We start from the raw sequence: 15196 nt of genomic DNA, 5'->3' as shown, positions 1-15196 counted from the left end.
TTTCCATTTTTTTGCAGCAGGTCCCAGCTCTTGGCACTGACTGTGTCATCGGTATCTGAGCCCTCACTTCCTCTCCAGGAGCCCTTTCATTTGACAAGGTAAAAAAATGCAGGTGAAGTTCCACACCCTTGAACACAGTAGATGCTCAAAAACACATCTGTCCAACAAGGAAGTAGGTCTCATATAGACACTTAGATACACAGGGAGTTGTAGGAAGGATCTAGCAGACTAACAGTCACCTCAGGGAGGTGTTACTACCAGCAGTGAGAACCCCTAAGTCAGGGATTCTCAAAGTGGGGTGTCTGAACCAGCAGCAGCAGCAGCACTTGGGAAATTTGGGGGGAGGGTGGACAGGGGCAATAACAATTGTTGCCAGATTTTACAATGTTTCAAGGGAGCAGAGTAGTTCCATCTTCAGACCTGTACCAACTGGGCTCCTGCGCTGGGTCAGAGCCTCAGAGGGCCTCCGATGATTGTCCCGAAGCCGTGCCCAGGCAGACCCCTCACTCTCCATTCTAAACCCATCTCGGTACCCACAACTGGAGATTTCCATGCCCAAACGGTCCTAAGAGAGACCCAGGCCTGTACACCCCCTCTGGTAGGGTTGCCAAATGAAACGCAAGATATCCAGTTAAATTTGAATAGTTTTTTTTAAGTATATGTCCCAAATATTGCATTATTCATGTTTATCTGAAATCCACATTTAACTCAGCATCCTGTATTTTCATTTGCTAAATCTGGCAGCCCTACCTCCCAGCACTGTGTTCTTAAGACCCACTGCTGGCCGAGGGGTTACGATTGCAGGGAAGGAAGAGGCTTGTGGGCATGGGGGCTGAACTATCCACATACATGCTACAAACCCTCTCATGGGGGTGCAGGATGGAGCGGAGGATGGGACGAAAAGAGCAGTGGGCTGCAGGCCCCAGGCTTCTATAGGAATTGTTAAGGGCAGGCCTAAAATGGGAAATTTAAACCTTCAACATATATTTAAAAGAATTCCGAATTCCTTTAAAACACCATTCCGAGCAAACAAAGCGCCTCTGTACAAGGTAACCCTGCCATTGCTAATGGTTATTATTGGTGCACCCCTTGCCTGCACCTCACCAAAGCCTGATTAGATACGAGGCCTGAACCCCAGATGGAGGAGTGGGACAGTGAACATAGGGCAGCACAGATGTGTGAGAGAAACATGCATTTTGGAGAGCAAGGTCTCCTGGTCAGCCTCCCTTAGGGAGTGTCCATTCTGGCCCGGCACTGACCTGTCCTGCAGGAGGGTAGAAGGAAATCAACACGAGTGGTAGAATGAACTGAGGTCACAGAGTAAGAATACGGAAGCACCGCCGCACATCTTTTAGTCTCCGTTCCTCATTTTGCAGGAGACGAAATGGAGCTACGCCAGAGCAGTGAAATGAGTTTGCCCAAACCCAGCTACTGATGCTGAGTCCAGTTCCTTTCTCCTGCATCGTCTTCAGGAATCCCTTACAGAAAGCAAGGAACATTATTCCTCTCCCGCAGGCTTACAGCAATAGGAAACTTACTTAAAAGTTGTGCTTTAAAGAAAGGGGGGTAAGGGAAAGAAAAAGGTCTCCTTCCCCCATCGTCTCTAATTCTGAAAAGTAAGAAGCAGCAAAGCACTCCAAGAATATACAGACATACTCCAAACCAAGAGGGTGACAAGGGCCTACACATTGCTACTTACGCAGGGCCTCTTCTTTGCTTGAGGTTAGATGCTAAATACAGAACCAGAGAACCCTCCAAAGACCTCTTAGGTCCTTAGCCAACTCAGGGGCCTGACCTCCTGGTTCTCCCCCATTCACCAGGTGGCCCCAGGGGGCAAAGGCTCAGGAATCAGATTGCTGAGGCCGGCAGAAGGCCGTTCCGTGAGACTGACCTGAACTGGATAAAATATTGCCTGCAGGGTGGGGAGGGTCTCAGCGAAGAAGTGGTCCCAGACTTCGGCCAGAACCTCAATGCGATTTTCACCTACATGAGGGCGAGAAGATGGGAGGGGAGAAAGAAAGGAAAGAACTTGTCATTACTTGCAGAAGACAGGAGACAGTTCCGTGTCAAATGGAGCATGGTGGGAGGGGGGCACAGGGGAAGAAAGCTCATTACCTACATTGGATCTGTAAGGTGTTACTATAGACATGGAATTGGATGGGAAGACTCAGCTGAAAATATGCAAATACGCCTGCTATCTCCCAATCCAGAAAAGGGAGTTAAATATTGAAAACCACATAATAATTGCTATCATCACAAGAATGGTTACAACATTATCAGTCACTGTGCTAAACGACTTATCTGTAGGACATCTCATGAGTCGACTCTATTACCCCATTCTACAGCCTCAGAGAGGTTGAGTATCTCAAAGTCACAGAGCTAGGAGGCAGAGCCGGGATTCCAGAACCCACGCTCTGGACCAACATAATTTGGGACGATCATGTACCCTGTTACATATTGGTTTGGTTGTTTTTGAATCACCAAGATACTGGCTTTTTATTCTGGAGTTGAGCTGTCAGTTGAGGGAGGTGGCAAGAGGGCCTGAAACTGTCACTTCCACCCACTGCTTTACAGGAACGAGGGGGACAGCATCCTCTGAAGTGTTCACGGCAAAACACAGGACCCCCTTCCAGATACTCTCACCCCTTGGATCAGGACACCTGAGCCATAGCCCAGGGCCACCCCTAGATGTACAACGCGGTACCCAATGCCACCGGATGCCACCGGAAGACTTTGTGAGGAACTTTGCACCCCTAGGAAAGGCGGGCGCTGGCAGAGAGGGGCCTGCACCGTGGTGGCAGCTTAATGACCTAGATAACAGAGCTGATCAGGCACTGTCTTTGCTCATCGGAGGCAGAGAAACTGGGTCAGTCAAGATTAGACACCGAGAGATGCGTTTGGCAAAACACTGCCAGTTCCACCGAACAGATACAGAAAGACTCATTTAGCATTTTTCATCTATTAATTTAATGGACAATAGACGCAGTGGCTGGGAAAGAAGACAGAGCAAGAGCACGACTAGCAGCTAGGAGGGCCAAAGACACGCAGACTTTGAAAGATCGGAGCGAAATATACTGGGGAAACATGCAAACCCATAGCACCCTCGACTTTCCCTCACAAAGCGCCGATGACACTTGGTCGGAATCACTGATTTTACTTCTCTGTCTCCTCTAGGATGGGAGTGAGTGCATGGGCTTTGTCCATCCTGCTCACCCTTATATTTCTAGTGCTTAGCATGGTGCCAGACACACTGATAAATCCATTCTTTGAAATCTTTGAGTGAATGAATGAATGAATGAATGGCAAGTATTAAGTACATATGTTTTTGCAGATGCGAGGGCTGGTGAGTGGAAGGAGGTTGCCATTTATCTCAAATATGGGACGGGGCAGAACAGGACTTACTAGTCAGCTCCACCACGCTCCTTTGTTGAGATCAAGAAAACAAGCCTCCATAACGTGGGCAACCTGGCTGGGGAGACTGTTTCCTTCTGTGTCTTCATCCTTTTCTGCTTTCCGCTCGGCCTTCGGGGCTTCACTATGTGGATTTTACTTCAGCCCCTCACACTCGCCAGGCTCCGGCATGCCACCCAGCCTTTGCACGGGCTTGTCCCTTTGACCAGACCAGGGGTCTGCAAACTGTGGCTCGCAAGCCACATGCGGCTCTTTGGGTACATACATGTGGCTCTGAAGTAAAATTGAAAATGAAAATAAAACTATCCTAGTTTCATTTATAACATTTTTAAAGGATAGTATTCACATCATGGTGATTTCATTTGTTTTATAGGTCTTGCGAAACTTTGAGGGACAGGATTGGCTCTTCTGTCTCAAAAGTTTGCCGACCCCTGGCCTCGAGCATAATTTCCCTCCTCTCTTTGCCTAACCTACATCTGTTTGTCTTCCTAGTTTCAGCTCCAGCATCACTTTCACAGGAAAGTCGCCCTATTGGCCAAATCCCCCTACTATGGATGGGATTCTTAGTACTTGTCCTGTTTGCAGTTTTCTATTTGGTGATGACTTGATTAATATCTGTCTCTACTACCAGGTTATAAGTTCCACAAGGGCCTATAATACTGATAATTTTGTTCACTGCTGTGTCCCCAGAACCTAGCAAAGTACCTGGCATGTAGGAGATAATAAGTGTTTGAATGAATCAGTCACCATCCTTTTTTCAAATGGAGGCTATGCTAGCTCACTGCAGGGAGGTATCGGGGAAGTCAAAAGGATCATCTGAAATGTTAGGTCATCCTGGTACCTAAAACCAAAGTGAACCCCAACACCTGGATAATGTACCTCAAAGGAGAAAAGGCTATTCCACCTCCTTTACTGATGGCCCTTATCCTAAGCCTTCCATTACAAGGACACACAGAGGCCTGAAGGAAGGTGAGGAGAACCCTGCAGGTCAGTGCTGGTGCCTATCTGCTCCCCTTCATCACCAAGGTAGAAAGGTCATTGGCACATGAGGTAATCCTTCCATCCGGCAGCAGGAAGGCGCCGCTCCTGGGAACCTGGGTCTAATTGCTGGCTGCAGACTTCAGGGAGTAATGGAGGTTTTGGAACGTGTTCAGAGAAGAACATCAGACAGACACAAGCTAACAAAGTAGGGTAGCCCTGGGGAAGAAAGAGTTAAAGGAAGGAAGTGACTTCACCTCCAGAAACAGCCCACAAGTCAAGGACTTAGCTCCCAGTAAAGATGAAGGGGGTTTTGGACGGAAGGTTCTAGATGACTCTCTTATAAAACTGTCCTCTAACATGCCATGAGAGTTTAGATCACCAGAGGTATATAGAACTAGGTATGAGGAACTTCTTTAAAGTCAAGGTCACTAAGGCTCTAGAAAAAGTGACTGAGAGTCACATGGCATATCCTACAAAAGAGCAACGCATGGATATGAGCTGTCTGCCTTTTCCACAGCCCTAAGGCGGGGCGTACGCATATAAGCAAACAGATCAATAAAGTATAAAGTTTGTTCAGCGATAGGACAGATCCTATCAGTTGTTTCCAAACTATATTTTATAGCGAGAGAATCCTTTTATCCAAACAAAATCTTTCTTGGAGTTATAATGCATAAATTAGTGATATCCTGGCTGAAGATGCGAAAGACTCTGAAAGGTTCCCCATGTGCCCCTCCACTGTGCAGAAAGGACCCTGACCCCCAAGTCCCAGAACGAGGGGGACCCAGAGATAATACCTGGCCCTGTGCTCTCCAGCTACTCTTCGGGGCAGAAGCACAGAACCGTGGATGGCCTGTTTACCCACCCAGCTCCCTTTCTGAGTTTTCACTCTGACTGTATCTATGATAAGTGTCACTTGGGGTGACAGATACTCAACTTTCTTCTTAAAGGGCACTGGAACCTCTGGTTTTTCTCAGTATCTTTTTCATAAAGTGGTTTTTTTCTCCCCTCACATTTCCAGGAGCATGTAGTCACTCCCCAAATGACTTACAGACAAATAACGTGGCCGGGAGACCATGCTCCTTTTCCCTCCGTTTCTACACGTGTGTACTAGCCTGCCACCAAAACGCAAAAGAGCCACGAAGTTGTCATCAAAGCAAGTCACTTGCAAATAAGGCCTTGGGTTAGTGGGTAGGTATAAGGTTGAAAAGTCTTAGCATAGATGTATTCAAAGGAAACGAGGCTACAGGTTCAGGCAACTCTCAGAGGTTCATGTCTACCCTGTATTCTTCCAAAGGTTTGGTGAGCACTCACTGTGTGCCAGACACTGAATTTCCCAGTGTTGGTTTCTTATTTTAATTCTGACTTAGTCTGTCTAGGAGCCGTTTCACTAGGCACCAGTCTCTTTCCCAGGGAATGGGAAGAAAAAAAGGGATGGTCTAATGCCTGATAGGTCTGGGTCTAGATAGAAGTTTGACCTACATGCAGAGGTCTCTAGGCTAGAGTAGGGAAACAAACAAACAAAAAGTCAGAATCAGTCTGTGTACCTACTGTGTGCTGGGAATCGTGCTATGCCAGTTATGCACTTTATCCTCCCTACAATCCCTACCCCCATTTTATCATCTTAAAGATGATAAAAACCAAGACTCAGAAAAACCAGAAACTTGCCAAGTCACCCAAGAAGGAGGTGGCAGCTAAGGTCAGGACCCACATGGCGGGGAGCTGACCGTAGCCCCCGGTGGCGTCATGAGGTTGGCTGCTTCTTGCCTTTGGCCCCAGCTCCCGTCTCTGTTCAGTGCCTTCTATCCTGTCAGATGAGCTCGAAAATCTCTTCAAGCCAGGAAATTTCCCTTTGCCTATCAAATCGCACACCGTTCAGTGGGTGTCTGCCTTCGTCTAGTGTTTTCCACGTGGATAGGCCTCCTGTCATGTATGACCACAAGAAATGTGACACAGGCCATCAGACCAGAAGGAAGAGCAAGGCAGGATCTGCAGTATAATGTAACCCTTCAAAGGAGACCACCAGCTCCCCTTCTGTAGGAAAAAAACAACCCTTAACAACGTCTCCAAAGAGACCACCCCAATTCCATTTCATTTTTCAAACACAGTTCTAACTTGCCTTGCCATGAGGGGCTGACTCAAATTGAAATGCTGCCGCCTAGCTGGAGAAGAAACAGACGGGGTGAATCACTCACTTGGAGCCTGCCCCTTTTGGACAGAAGCACTTCAGCTGTCCAAACATCAAAGGCTGAGTCACAGGGACCCCGCTCCCTGAGAGCAGCCTTGTACTTGCCTTCGCACAGCTTAATCTTCTCCTCCACAAACAGCAGTCCTTTTGCAAGAAGCTGGTTCTGCCAAAAGAGAACAAAGAACACAAGCGTTGGACTACTTCACAGCCTGACAACTTCCAGTGGGTGAGGGCATCGAGTTCCGGGCACTTGTATGCTCGTCGTGCCTCCAAGTTCAAGAAGACTTTTGTCCTCTTGGAAGGCCAAGGCTTCAGGAGAAGACAGTGAGACATCCCGTAGCAAAAGAAGGAGACAAGAGCCAAACCCGACCTCCATCCTCATCCCTCCACCCACGGAAGAGGCATGCCACAAGCTTGGCTGAGTCCTGTGGATGGATAGTGACACCCAATGTCTCCAAGCCCTTAATCTAAACTCAAAAAAGGGAGCATTGAGGCAATGGGAAATTATGCAGAAATAATAGGTTTTTTTAAAAAGATAAATCTAGGCCTTCTCACATTGGCACATAACAGACTTCATGCAAAATCTTAAGCAGCAGTGAGTACGTGTCCATCCATGGGCGTAGGCATGGGAAAGTTGTGGAAAGAGAGTAAGATTAAGTCCTTTTGCAATTGCAACTAACGATTGTTAAGTGTTCTGTGTGTATCAGAGGGTTTATAGGCTTCATCTCATTTAATTCCAACCCTCCCAATAATCCTATCAGGTTGGTGCCATTACCCTGACTTTAGTGATGTTCAGTGAAAAGACCTGCCCACAGAAGACAGAGCAGGTCTTCCTGGCTGCAGAAGCCATCTCTTTCCACTCTGCCTTTCCTACCTTCCAGCACGTCTTCCCACTCAGGCCCCCTTCTCCCCTCGAAAGGCCACAGCTGGTCCCGTAAGACATGGAGCAGTCTTTCTGCAAGTCACAGAAGCTCAGAGAGCAAGATCATCAACGGCCTATGCTTATGGGGTGGGGGGGGGGTCTCAAGGTGATATGCTGCCTACAAAAAAAAAATCCTAATATATTTCTTAGTGTTCTCCTTTATAAAACCCTAAAACCCTGTTACACAGTGATGACCACAGCAGGCATGTAGAGTGGAAAGAACTGGGTGTCAGCCAGGGGCTTCAAGTCCCAGCTCAGCCACATTCTAGCTGTGTGATTTGGGACTTAATTTCCCTGACTCTTGAGTTCATCATACCAGCAATATCATGAAGTTCTTCAAAGAATGTATCATTATAACCACATACACACAGTATTTTATGTCCTCAGTAACCAGGGGGTAGTGGGTAGTGATAATAGTTGCTCTCTTAGTCCAACTATCTTCATAAAAGGAGTGTGATGAGTGGACTTACATCCAAAATATTAAAATATTTTATCAAAGGTACCATCACATTTCTGTGACTAATACACAGCAACCAAATTTCACAAGATATGACCTAATTTTAAAAATTGGTCACCATTAAGTTTCAAGATGGCAGATGGAACCCCAAATCAAAGTAAGAGTGACATCTTACAGACTTACACTAACTCGGTTAACAAAAATAAAATCAATTTCTTTACAAAGTATGGAATGGACAAGTAATTAAGGTGAAACCCTAACTGTGTTCTCTACCTTTTAGCCAAACAAATGAATTCCAGCCGCTTCTGGGTCAGAGAGCAAGAAAACACCACAGCGCCAAATTTAGGCTACTAAAATCAAGACTTTGTGAGTTCCTAAATCTGTTGACATTTTCTTCATTTGATAAAAATCACTTTGTATGGGGGCCGGCCGAGTGGCGCGATGGTTAAGAACTCGCTTGGGATGCCAGAGGGCCCCGGTTCGGATCCCACATATGAGGGCCAGTGACACTGCCCTCCGCAGCTGAGATGCTGAACAACAGCTCAACCTGGAGCTGGGCTGCCATGAGTCGCCGGCGACGGCGTGGGCTGCAGTCCCTGTGGCAGTGGATTGCCATGGGCTACCGTGTGTGGCCAGCAGCCAGCGTGAGCGGCCAGCAGCCGCAGTGAGCGGCCGTCCAGAAGCCGGCGACTGATCTGCCTCGCCTGGGAAGAGCGCAATGATGGTGCCAACTTGGGCCAGTGAAGCAACGTCCTCCACAACTAGATTGAAGAACAAAACGACAGCAACTTGTCTGTTCCCCTTCCCCCAACTCCCCAGCACTGTTCCCATCCCCCCAATTCCCCAATAAAAAATCTTTAAAAAAAAAAATCACTTTGTATGTATCTTAAGGGATAAACTTTAAAAAATGGCCTAGGTTCTCCTTCCTCCTGCTTTCTAGTTCTTCCCCGCTTCAAGGAGACATTTGGAAAAATTTTTTTTCAAGGAAAAGAAGATATTTGTGTATTATGGAGAAATGGAAAGGAAAACATTCTTTTTAAAATTCTCATGATACACGGCACAGAAATTCTGTAGCTTGGCCTGAAATAAGAGTAATAAAAGTTGGGGTTAAAAGGGGCCTTAAAGATCATCTAGTCCTTCTCCCCTCTCCCCAGTCTTCTGGTCAAAATCAAATGGTCACACACAGTTCTGATGATAGTTGGGTGGACCCATTATCTAGGGAGCTAAAGCATCTTGAAAATTCTTAGACTCCTGGGAGTTTGTAGGTTTTGTTCTTATTCTACAGTTACATAAACTGTGGCTAGAAGGAAGGTTTCCATCTCTTATTGATGGAGCACGTGCTGCTAGAGAAAGATCTTTTGGGTCAGCCCAGCCCACAGCCCCACCGACCCAATGGAGATGTGCCCTATCTTGCTGCTCAAACCCCGACTACAACCTGCATGTCCCTCTTAGCTGATTGGCCTGGTTCCCGCCTCCTGCCCTACCTGGTCTCAAACTGAACCTACAATCTTCTCTCCTAGGAGAGAAGTCACTGGGCCCCTCTGCCCCCATAGGTCCTGCATTCCTCAGAGCCTCGCACTTGGGATTTAATGTTCTTCAGCTCCCAGCTTCACTTCTTAGTATTACCTTTGATTTTGTGTTTTGTAAGCAAATCTGATGGGGGCAATGGAGCCTGCAGCGGAGGTCTGGGGCTTCATCTCACTTGTGGACCGGCCTCCTACAACCTCTCCAGAGAGGTTTTCAGGTACCTGGTACCTGTCCCCAGGGGGTCTCCTTCACCCTGCCCACCACTGCTGTCATCCTACCCCTGAGGTGGTGACCGAGTCATGTCGGTGGTGGCACAGGCACTGGTGTGTGGAGAGTCAGGATGGGGCATGCGTCCTGCACGCCTTGGGGAGAGGCAAGGTGCAGCCCTCCCCACCCTGGACTGGGAGCGCTGTGGTGCATGTACTGGTCACTCAGCAGGGACTTCTCGACCACTTGATCTGTGTACCCAGAGTGTGGAGGTTACTTGGGGGTTGCCCGTTCACGGTAGGTTGTGGCACCAGGCCCATGGGAACGGGCTACATTTTCATTTTGCACTGGGCCCTGCAAATTATGAAGCCTGTCTGTTGGTGACTTCACCTAAGGACTCACCAACAGCGACATCTGGGGGGCTTAAGGCTGCTGAGAAAAAGTAAAAAAAGAAAAGAAAAGCAGCCTTGACTCAGGCAGCTGTCTTGCATTGTTTGTCTTTCTAAGCATCTGCTTTCCCAAGACCCCACCTCACAGTGTTCCCAGCCCCTGACCAATGGCTGACTCTGGAAGGAGCTGGGCAATGTCTGCTGCGGAGCAGAGGTGATGGAGCGGAAGAGCTGACTTTTCTCTTGTCCTACTCCCTGCCCGATGGCACCAACCCCACCACCACCCCAGCCTGAAGGCTTCAAGCCAAAAAGCAGTTACATTAAGTAGCCGCCACCTAGCAAACGACTTGGGACTTGAAACTGGGCCCATTGTTACTTAATGCATCCTCCCTTACCCCATAAACGAACTTAAGACATGGAATACGCAGCACTTTAATGAAGTGGCAGAGGAGCTCAGAAATGAAAAACAGCTGACATATCTATTTTTCCTAAGACATCGAAAAATGGGCTGCCAACAGAAAAACGAGGTTCAGCTAGGAAGAATGCAAAAACCAAGGATGTCTGGGGGAAGGCATCCAAAACCACCCAGTCTTCAGTGGGTTGGAAAGACCCAGCGCATCCTGGGTAACCACAGAGGGTGGGCAGGAGGAGGAGGCAGCGGAGGGCAGCAGAGAGGGCGGGGGCTACAGTGTGGGGCTTGTCAACAGCGTGAGCCTCTCATCAAGCAGGCGCCTCCCCAAACCAGCCACAGGGACTTAGGAAAACGGAACCAACAAGGTTAGGGGGCAGGGAGAGTGATGCTACCCCCATCTTCCCCAAAGGAAGAACTTTCCACATAGTAGGCATTCTGTAAATGCTATTAGCCTTTACACTCACTTCTGATGATTTAGCAGTGATGATGATGATAATAGGAAGGATGACAGACCTATTTATTGGTGTTACTCTGTCAGCCACTGTATTACACCCTGTTCACACATTATCTCATTTTACCTTTGCCACAATCTTATCCCCTTTTTACAGATAAAGAAACCGAGGCTCAGAGAAGCAACTAGCAGATGTGAGCGCAGAATTTGCACCCAGGTTGGTCTGAATCCAAAGCCTATGTTTCCTCCTCAGGCTATTCCTCTGGTTTACTTCAGCAGTAATAATAAAAAATACGAAGGTATGAACAGCGACCATTTGTTGACTGCTTACTATGTACCAAGCACTTTGCACATGCCATCTCATCTAGTAACCACATCAACCTTTTGAAGTTGGTACCAGGATTACACCTAGATTACTACTAAGAAAAATGAGTCTCAGAGGAGTTAAATAACATCCTGTGGTCACACAACCATAAGTGTTCTAGCAGCAACTGGCATCTAGACCTCCCTGGCACAAGGGCTGGTGCTTTTCCTCATCATGCTCTCCTGCCCTGTCAACCGGAGAGCTTTCTTAGGTCCTTGCCCACAGGGGAGAGTAGATGAGATCCACTTCAGGTTCACAGAGACTGGGGACAGTTGGCTTGGCAATCTCCAGCTATGTAGCTAACTGGGTTCCACCACAAAGCTTCCATCCAGCTGGGTCATTTCTGCTGCCGAATCCAGCTACAAGCTTTCCAACTTCCACCTCTCCAGAAGTACTTTTCCGGGGCCTTCCTCTCCACTATCCACAGCCAATGACTAGCAAGGCGAATACCTGGCTCCTAGGTGGATTCTGTTGCCAAATGAGACATTCTTTCCTATCCCAGAGAGGTCTTGCAGCATGTCCCTCTGTCTACCGAGAACTAGTATTAACCATGGATTACACTCTAGACATTTCTTTCCAGGCAAATCAACGTCTACAAAAGTTCCGGTGGTTGGCACCACACCAGTGACAGAAATCGCAGGCCACCTCCATTTTTTATTCCCCCTCTGTGACTTTGAAAGTACAGCCATCATCTGTAAGGATGTCTGCATTTCCTGTGAACTCGGATGCCTTCCTAGATAAGCAACAAAAAGTCTTATAAACACAACTCACCCCCAGGCCCAGAGAGTCCCTAATAAACCAGTCCTGGTGTGTGTGTGTGGGTGTGATGAGACCAGAGAGAAATCCCCAGATGGAGAATAAAGATTAGAAACTTGGTACAAATGCTAATTCTTCATTTAACACCATTTCAGTGGTAATTAAAAGGTGAATGTGGGCTTTTTTTCAAAAAAGTTGTTTTACAAGGAAGCAGGAAAATAGTCCATGTCTCTTTTGCTGGGCTACCCGCCCACACACCGCTCCCCCCCAAAAAATAAAAAATAAAAAACACTGAAATCTCTCTTCTCTAGGGCTTCACAGAAGATTAAAGGGCATTTTAACATTTAAAGTAGAATCCAACATTTTTTCCTCTGTGGCCAGATGGGCTGGGTTTCATCTTTGCTCTACCTTTTACTAGCTATATGATCTTGGATAACCTCTCTTTTCCAAGCTTCAATTGCAGTATCTGCAAAAAAACATGGTATTTACAAAATCTTCCCCAGGGGTTATCAGGAGAAATAAATGACTTAGCACAGGAAAACTGCTCGGAGCAAGTCTCAGTCTCGAAATGATAGACAGCTTGCTAAAACACAGTCTGCTAGGCCCCAACCAGACCGCTTCTGATTCAGTTAGTCTGAGGTGGGGCCTGAGCGTTTACTTTTCCAACACGTTCCCAGGTGATGCTGAAGATGCTGGTCCAGGGAACACACTTTGAGAACCACCAGCTGAGAACAATGCCTGGCACACACGCATAAATGCTTGAAAGCGTTAGCCGTTGTTACTATTGTCATTATTTTTGCCCGCCTTATAACTCTTAAACAACCTCAGCAAAAGCTGTCCTGTTGCCTTCCATGTCTGACAACTATTTCTCAGCCCTTCCAACTCCATCTTGACTTCTCATAGCCACTAAATCTCTGAGTGCTTCCGCTTAACTTGAACACCACGTTTCAGCCATCTACCCTACCTTCCACCCTCCTCCCCCACCTCGGGTGCCCTAAACCTGGCTCCTAGATTCCTTGCCGAGTCTATAGGAAGTCACCCAATTTCATCCATAATGGGTTCCTGAAAACACGTACTCAGGTGGAACAAGACGCTAACAGGGTATAAGAAGGCATTCTGTTCCCATAAAGCTAAGAAGGATTGTAAAATCCCTAATTAACCTCATCTTTGGAGCTCGTCTTCAGGTGATGCCTTTTTAGCATTCTGTACCTACATGTTCCTTCTTTACCAATTGAATGTGCAATAACCTAAGTCCATTGAGGCTAAAGATTTGCCATTTCAGCATGCCTATTGATTTTCATCTTTATCTCAATTATATTAAGCCCCACGGTTATCAATTTCAAGATTCATTTTTTCATTTATCTTCATAAAATCTGAGAAGGGTACAATAAAAATATTCAAATAATTGCATAAAATTCAAGTAATTGCCAGGGATAGTAAGTATGGCAGAGCTGCTGAAAGGTATTGGCTGGTGGGCCCCACAGACAATAGCCTGAAACATGAAGGGGTCTTTCCTGCAGCCCTCAGACTAGTACGACCCCTCCTCTCCCCTCACAGTGGTCAAGGAAAGCTTCTAGGCCACCCCAGTGTTCACAAACTCCACAAAGCCTTTCTTCCGAGTACTGGCCAAATCCAAAACGCAACCACGAATGACCTGCTCACCCTCCCCTCTTTCTTATCTTCTCACTGGAGCCCAGCTCCACTTGTCCAAAGCCTCTTTGTACACTGGCTCCAATTTTACCTTCAAAACATAATACATACGGATTGTCCCTGACTACCCTCTGTCCGCCTAATTATCTCTTTTTCCATTTGGGGAATTCCACTCATTTTAGAAGCCTTCCCAGACTGATCAAAAAAGAGCTGAAACTTTCCCCCAGCTCTTCACATTTCTCTACTCAACTTTCTATGGATTCCTACAAGTCCCATCTTTGTCCCTACAAAATATATTTATTCTGGGCCTTTACCATCCATTAGGTCTTCAGTCAACACACTACACTGTGTATTACCCATGTGGATGCATCTATGCCTCTGTACTGTCTTCAATTTCAAACTCCATGGTGACTAGGACACGTCTATAGGTCTCCTCTTTTGGCTTTCGGCCATGTGCCGTAAGCATAATGAGTCTTCTCTGAAAATGAAGAGCTAAGTAAGGGGATACAGACCTCCGGGACTCTTGCAGATATGAGCAGCAAATGGAAATATTTATATCTACCACTACCAGGCCATCCCTGACCTCTTGGCAATTGGGGCAACTAATTTTCCCTTTTCCTAAGTACTATCTTGTTCAGAGCCATTGTCTACAGACGGAGTTTCTGTATTAAGCAAAACTCTCTAGTTCCAACCAAAAGGAATTTAACTTTCTGGACTCAGGGAAAAGCTTTTAACAAACACAATGCAGCCAGCAGATGCAGGACAGAAAGTGCAACCCTTCCCATGGCCATGCCCTAAGCCACCAAGGTACCCAATTAGGCGACAGAAAAATGCAGAGCATTTCATATCATCAGTTCCCAAAGTTATAAGGAACCCATTATCCCTCAGAGCTGTTGCTAGGATATAGAGTTTCTCTTAGAAATCCCAATTTTCCTTCCGGGCACAATTCAAAACAGACAGGGGAAAAAGAAAAATCAATACTGGAAATGTCAAAGATTTTTCTGGCCAGTGTCTAATGGAAATCTCTCTGTGCTTCTGCGGATCAAAAGGCCTGTCTTCCCAGGTGTGCAGACACGGGATAAGCACTATTTTTCCACCTGCTTTCCCCCTGCCCTCACCTCAGGGCATATTCATTATTCTTCACTGAAGATATCCTTTCTGTGAGTTGTATTTTAAAGCTGCAAAATGAATGTGTTCACCTTCAAAAGCAGAAACCCAGAGACGGCTTTACAAGTGGTGGATGATATCAGGCTGGGGTTCTGGGAGGAGGCAGGCTTCACGGCTCAGTGCAGATAGTCGGAGGTGACCCTCTGACCCTTTTCCCCAATGAGAAACCCAGTGCCAAGCAGCCCATTTGTGACTTTCCCCAACAACCACATCCATGGCTCTGGGGTCTCACCTGTCCATCCCTGGGTTCTATTCCTTACTTGTCCCCAGACCTTCCTCCGTCCTTCTTGCTGGAGGAATGTACTTTTTGGAGCCCA

The 15196-nt window shown here is 46.9% G+C and overlaps 1 protein-coding gene across 10 annotated transcripts in view; it reads right to left on the bottom strand.

Moving 5' to 3' along the window:
• Positions 1 to 15196, bottom strand: part of PRR5L (proline rich 5 like) — a 110210-nt gene that overhangs the window by 15525 nt on the left and 79489 nt on the right. For 9 of the 10 annotated variants that reach the window (XM_019639521.1, XM_019639518.1, XM_019639527.1 and 6 more), the window contains 2 exons: positions 6683 to 6740; positions 1892 to 1983 (listed from right to left, as the gene is read on the bottom strand). In XM_019639521.1, the coding sequence (XP_019495066.1) occupies positions 1892 to 1983; positions 6683 to 6740 (150 nt within the window). Of the gene's footprint in view, positions 1 to 1891; positions 1984 to 6682; positions 6741 to 7451; positions 7528 to 15196 lie in introns of those variants that run through there. The other variant, XM_019639526.1, reaches the window with a different exon arrangement.

Source organism: Hipposideros armiger, unplaced genomic scaffold (assembly GCF_001890085.2).
Source record: "Hipposideros armiger isolate ML-2016 unplaced genomic scaffold, ASM189008v1 scaffold_44, whole genome shotgun sequence".
Taxonomy (NCBI): Eukaryota; Metazoa; Chordata; class Mammalia; order Chiroptera; family Hipposideridae; genus Hipposideros; species Hipposideros armiger.
The sequence above is the reverse complement of the archived record's forward strand: the minus strand, read 5'-3'. Positions and strand labels throughout refer to the sequence as shown.